Below are 6,280 nucleotides of genomic sequence, written 5' to 3' on the forward strand. Positions count from 1 at the left end.
TTCAAAACCCAAAATGTTAAGCTTATGTATTGTAGTGATACCTACCATACAAAAATCCGAACGGTTGGAAAATATATGATCAAATTTAAACCATTGAATAAAAGTAGAAATAAATGAAATAAAGTACACAAGTACAAGCATGAAATTAGGATTTAAATAATAAGATCAAATATTTTATCCATAATATTATTTGATTGGTGATATTTTTTCGATAAATACTGAAAAGGCATCTTTCAGAACTATAGCGGGATCTTTTCAAACCTTGTGTATGTAGTTTAAAAATCAAGTACACCTTTGAAAATCAATTTTAGATTTTATAGATATTAAAACTTTTATTGATTTTTAAATAGCAGACAACAATCTTCATCCTAGCTTAGCATGATCTCATTTGTAATATATGTTATTTAGAAATGATAATATAAAGGTCTGTTTCATAATTGTTTTAAAAAATAATTCTAAAAAATAAATTTTGAAAATAGATTTTTAAAATTGTTAAATGATTTTTATAAAACAAAAGATAATTTGGGAACCCAAAATGTTTTTAACCTATTTTTAAATATATTTTAAAAATAATTTTTATATGTAGTATTTTATTTTTAATCATTCTACATATTTGTATTATTATTTTTTAAAACAACTTACAAAAAATAAATGAAAATAATATAAAATAACTAAAAGATCTTATTTGAAAACACTCTATTTTCTATTCTTAAAAACATAAAACAAAAAATAGTTTTTGGTTACTAAATGTGTTTCTTGTATTTTTTTGTTTTAGAGAACAAAAAAACTAGTATAAAAAATAGTTCCCAAATAAGCACTAAATCCTTGTAAGATAATTTAATCATTTCGGTCAATAAAAAAATTTCTTAAAAAGAAAATGACTTTATTTATTTATTTATTTAAGAATAGTTTTATATCATGTTATTTACTATTTGGAAATTAAATGTGGAACATCCAAGTGGCACTTAAATACTTGTGCATGCATTTCATATGGTCATAGATGTTATATATTTCATTAATGAAATGCAGATACATAAAGCCTCCTGCCACTTCTGTTTGTAGGCATAATAATGGTAAGACTTAAATACATTTTACCCTCAATCATTTACATGGTTTTACACTTTATCATTTTACCCTCAATCATTCTTGTTAAAAAATAGTAATTTTATTCTTTTATGTTCAAAATTTACCCTACTTCGATCATATAAAAAAGTCATGAATAATCATGCGAGTCTCTAAAATTAAAAATGAAAATCGATGAATATCATATTTTGAAGGAGTTTAAAAAATTTTACTACAAGGCTATAAATTCAATGTCGGTTCTATCTAAATTCAAATTAGTGTTCGAATTAATAAAAAAAAAAAAAGTAATTCCTTTATAACTCATGAAGAGTAGTAAATGATTCTTTTATAGTGTTGTTCTTTAACAAGTTAAAAAACTCAAATATTGAATTTTGAATATGAGAAGATAAAATATAAAACATGTAAAGAAAAATATATTTACTTTTAATAATAATAATAATAATAATAATAATAATGTAATCTATTTCATACAACGGGGCTTCAATGACAATGCATTCAAATTAAGAAAGATGTAGAAACGTACAACCATTACAGTTGAATTACAACCAAGACTCAAGAGAATATCTCTCCACCCTTTCTTGTTTTCTGGGTTGAGAATATCCAAATCACAATTAGTTAAACTTACTATAGAATAGCTTTATGAACTGGGAATTTTACACAAAGTCCATATATATAAAATGAAATGGTATCATTGAAGATGATCATCTCAATTCATTTCTTGGACTTCAATTTGTATAAAACTCCTCTTATTCCATTAGAAAGGATACAGATGCATGCATAGAACCAACCAAGGAATATGAGTGTGGAACCTTAGCTAATTAATAACAAGGCTCAGCCTTGGCTCAAGAGTCACCAACAAGCCATTCCTCATGTAGAGTGTAGTTGTCATTTTTGGAACAACACTCTGACCTTCCACTACCTTAACCGTGTACCTCATCAGGATTGAAGCAGCCACCATTTTCATCTGCGTGAATGCAAACTTTTTCCCTATGCAGAGCCTGGGACCAGCATTAAACACAGGATACTTGAACTGATTTTCACTCACAAACTGGCCATCTTTGATCCACCTCTCTGGCTTGAATTCCATGCAGTCTTTGCCCCATATGGACTCCATTCGAGCCATGGAGAAGATTGAGTAGAGAACCCTAGAGCCCTTCTTCACTCGTGTCCCATCTGGGAGCACATCGTCCTCTACAACCTCTTTGAAGTCTACTGGAACTGAAGGGTAGAGACGTAGGGTTTCGGATAAGGCTGCTTGCAGATATACCATCTTCTTTAGGTCTTCCATGGTGAGAGCTGTGTTGGACTCTCTGTGACCTAAAACTTCATTGATCTCGCCTAGAATTTTGTTCTCAACTTCTGGGTTTTTGTTTATTAGCCAGAAGAACCATGCCAGAGCCACGGAGCTGGTGTCTCGTCCTGCCAGGATGAAACTTATGCAAAAATCCTTAAGAAACTTATCGGAGAAATGGTTGTCTTTACCTTCTTCATGCTCTCCAATGGCCATGATTCTTGACAAAAGATCGGTCTGCTTGTTTAAATTTCCAGTCTTGCTCAATTCAATCCTCCTGTCTGCCACCGTCTTCTCGGCGAAATCATGTACAACCCGAACAGCCTCCTGGAGCCGCTTCTCGGTTCCTACTCCAAAGAACTTCATGGACTTCCATATAAAAGGCGGCACCATGAATCTGAACAAGGTTAATTCAGTAGCCTCTTCAAAGGCTTTTGCAAAGGAAACTTCAGGTAATTCCAAGGCCAGGCACCCTGGATCAATGCCAAAAGCTGCAGTGCAAATGTTATCAAACGTAAAACGAAGAAGCACTTCTTGCAGATCAATGCAGTCTCCGGACTTGGCCAGCTTATCTGTTAGTTCCAACAGTTTCTGGTTCACTAAATCTTGAATGGTTTGAAAGGAGTACGCCACAAACTGAGTGGAATGCATCTCAGAGCTTGCAATTCGCCTTTGCTCTTTCCATGATTCATGGTCCACGTTGAAAATGCCACCCCCGAGCAAATCATGGAACCTCTCTCTGTAGTAGTTACCTTTGGGGAAATTCTTGAACCTTGTCTTGAGCATGAACTCAATGTTGGAAGGGTCGACAGTCATGATCCCATAATTCCCACCCATCAACATTCCTCTATAGTGGAATGTTCCCCCAGCTTTGATCAAAGCTCTTGTTCCCCAGTCATAGATGTCGTTCATATGGAAGAACAAAGAAGGAAGGATTCCAAGCACTGGCCATAACATGGGCCCTTTGTTGGTGAGTCTGTTAAGTATACAACTGAGGATGAATACAATGGACAAAGCCACTGCTATATCAGAAAACCATATGTGATGGCACAGCCACTCCACTACAGAGATAACAAGCTTTCCAGCCATTGCTCTTACGAGTTCAGATGATGGAAGAGTGATGGCCTCTCATTTTATTAACTCTTGCCCCTGCTAGTGGGCTTCACCAACCTTTTTGGATATCATTAAAAAGAATACTTGTGATGATGCTTTCTATAGGGAAACTAAAAGTGATAATCTTGGCTGGCTAAGAATTTAATCACGAATATGCTTTTCAGGCTCATTTCAAGGTTAAAAGTGTAGGAACTCTAGAAATAATTTAGTTGTTTTATACTCTTATTAGTTTAACTTTATTATGTTAACCAAATCACACACATGCAATCAGAAAATAATAATAATAATAATAATAATAATAATAATAACATGGTTAAACGATCAATCCCTATATTTATGAAGTGTACCGATACTTAATACTCAAAAGAGAATGAAAAGAATTATGAAGGGAAAAACTCTTGAAAAAAATCCTCTAATTGTGACTATATTCTATAAAGAATAAAACCCTAAACATAAAATAGTTAAATATATAATAGGGGCAAAATTCGTCAATTATCACATTAAAAATTTCTCATAGGTGCTGCCCCCTTCAACTCCCGTGAGCTGACTAAATAGTTTGACCCTCAACATTTCAAGTGAAGTGCAATAAAATTAATTTAGACTTCATAATCCAACATACTCATTCAAGTGAAAACAAAATAGTATCTGCGTTAGTACCTTGATTGTCATAGGTAAAATCTTAATTATTTTTACACCTTTAAGGCAAAAGTATTTACAATCTTAAATAGTTTTAATTAGATGTAATGAGCTCGGATTTTATAACCACTTTGCAGAATGGAGCTCCATCATAACATTGACCATTGATGGAGCTCAAAAGTTACATATTTTGGGTTTTAATTTATATAGTTTCAAAGACTATTAAGCTTTAATCGTTCTTTGAGTCCTCTTTTCTATAATTAACTTGGTTTTTTTAATAATTTAAGTAATGTTTTAAAAATCGAACCAAATTGATTGGCTCGAACCATTGATCGAAGCTAGCGCGGTTCGATTCATCCTTCAAGTCGGAGTACAAGTTGAACCGACATCCAACCAGGCGGACCAATGATTTGATCACTAAAATGGTGAACCGGTTGGGGTTTGTGGCATCTTTCCCTTAACCCTTTTTTTTTTGTTTTTGTAGAAAAGCAACCCAGCCTGATCCATTTGAACATTTGGTGGGCTTGGTTTTGGGCCCCATGCGCCACAACAAAGTGTGGTTGAATGAGGAATTTAAAGCCTTCTTTATTCCTATTCCCTTCAAAGATTATTAAGCTCTAATCACACCATTTTAATTAATTTTATTACTTAAATCCCCAATTTTACAATTAAATTATTTTTTAGTGCTTTTAGTAATGTTTTAAAATTCAAATTGGACTAGCTAGTTTGGATTATCAATCAGAGCCTGCTCTCGTTTGATTCATCCTTCAAGCCCACATTGGTGGTTAGAGATGACAATAGGATGAGTTTAGAACAAGTCACCTTCATCCTAACTTCGCCTTATTTATTAAAAATAATTATCATATATATTCTATTAAAAAAAATTAAACAGAGTAGGGGTATAAAAATTTCCTATACTTGTTCTATTTTGCCTAGTTTATTTTTTTTTTAATACAAAAAAATTTGAAACCTTTTTTTTTTTTTTAATTATTTAAAGTTTTTCAATTGCATTAATATATATATATAAAACATACTTATAATAAGGAGAAACCGGATATCTTACAATGGGAGAAGAGAGGAAAGCTTTGAAGAAAGCTTTTGAATTGAGAGCTTACATGATGAAAGGTAGAGAAAGAAGAGAGAGAGAGAGAAATGAAACGTCAAATGGAACCTAAAATGAGACCTACTTACAACCAAGGATCGAGCCTTCTTAAATAACAAAAAATGGAATATTAAACAGCACCAATCAGGAGACAAAACATTGTTTGCTTTTTGTTATCCCCAGAGAACTTTCAGCTTTTCTTCCTTTATTATTCTTTTTCAGTGAATTTGGCCTCGCTTGGATAGTCCAGTGGGACTATATCATTATTGCAGATGAATCAACAGCCTTTCTAGCCCTTGGAAGGACTTTCAAAACTAAATGGTGGGATGCCTTAAAAAATGATGCCTCATTACAAGCAGTAAAGCAATATTTCCTAAAGCATCCTACACAAGCTTCATCCTTTGATGATATGTCACAGTTTCTTCTTAAGAAACAGCAGCTCCAAGCCATGTTAGCAGCAACAAAAACCCCTTAAGAATTTCAGAAAATCCTTAACAAAAGCAGTTCAAGCTTCTCCCAAGAGGACTCTTATGCTGAGTCAGATGATTCTACAACGAACTACCTTCAAGATAATGAAAATGATTGTGAGGGTATTCTCCCTCCAATAAGGAAATCAAAATAGGATTCCTTTCAGTCATATGGCATCATTAAGCTCTCTCCATTCAAGCTTCTCATGATGCTCTACCGACAAGAATATTCTCCAGTCATATATATATATATATTATAAAGAAGTAAAATTAATATTTTTATAAATTATTTTATTGAAAAGTAATTTTTTGTTATATATATATATATATATATATATATATATATATATATGTAGGAAAATAAAAATTAAATTAAATTAATTTTATATATAAACGATGGTAGGATAAGGCAATACTCAAACCTGCCTCGATCCCTTTTTAGGTTTTGAAAAAAATCCCAATTCGCCCTTAACATGTTTATTTAAATATCAAACCCATTCTATTAGGGATGGGGTAGGGTGGGAGAACTCGAAAAGACCTTCCCTATTGCTATCCCTACTGGTGGTGAAAGGGTTTGAGTTGGTTGCA

General features: G+C 32.7%; 1 protein-coding gene across 1 annotated transcript; it reads right to left on the reverse strand.

Annotated features, from left to right (window-relative positions):
- Positions 1-1,562: 1,562 nt before the first annotated feature.
- Positions 1,563-3,469, reverse strand: LOC117911646 (cytochrome P450 86B1-like). Its single transcript, XM_034826050.1, has one exon. The coding sequence runs from the start codon at positions 3,461-3,463 to the stop codon at positions 1,898-1,900; it is 1,566 nt and encodes a 521-aa protein (XP_034681941.1). The 5' UTR covers positions 3,464-3,469; the 3' UTR covers positions 1,563-1,897.
- Positions 3,470-6,280: the final 2,811 nt, after the last annotated feature.

Source organism: Vitis riparia, chromosome 3 (assembly GCF_004353265.1).
Source record: "Vitis riparia cultivar Riparia Gloire de Montpellier isolate 1030 chromosome 3, EGFV_Vit.rip_1.0, whole genome shotgun sequence".
NCBI classification, from domain to species: domain Eukaryota; kingdom Viridiplantae; phylum Streptophyta; class Magnoliopsida; order Vitales; family Vitaceae; genus Vitis; species Vitis riparia.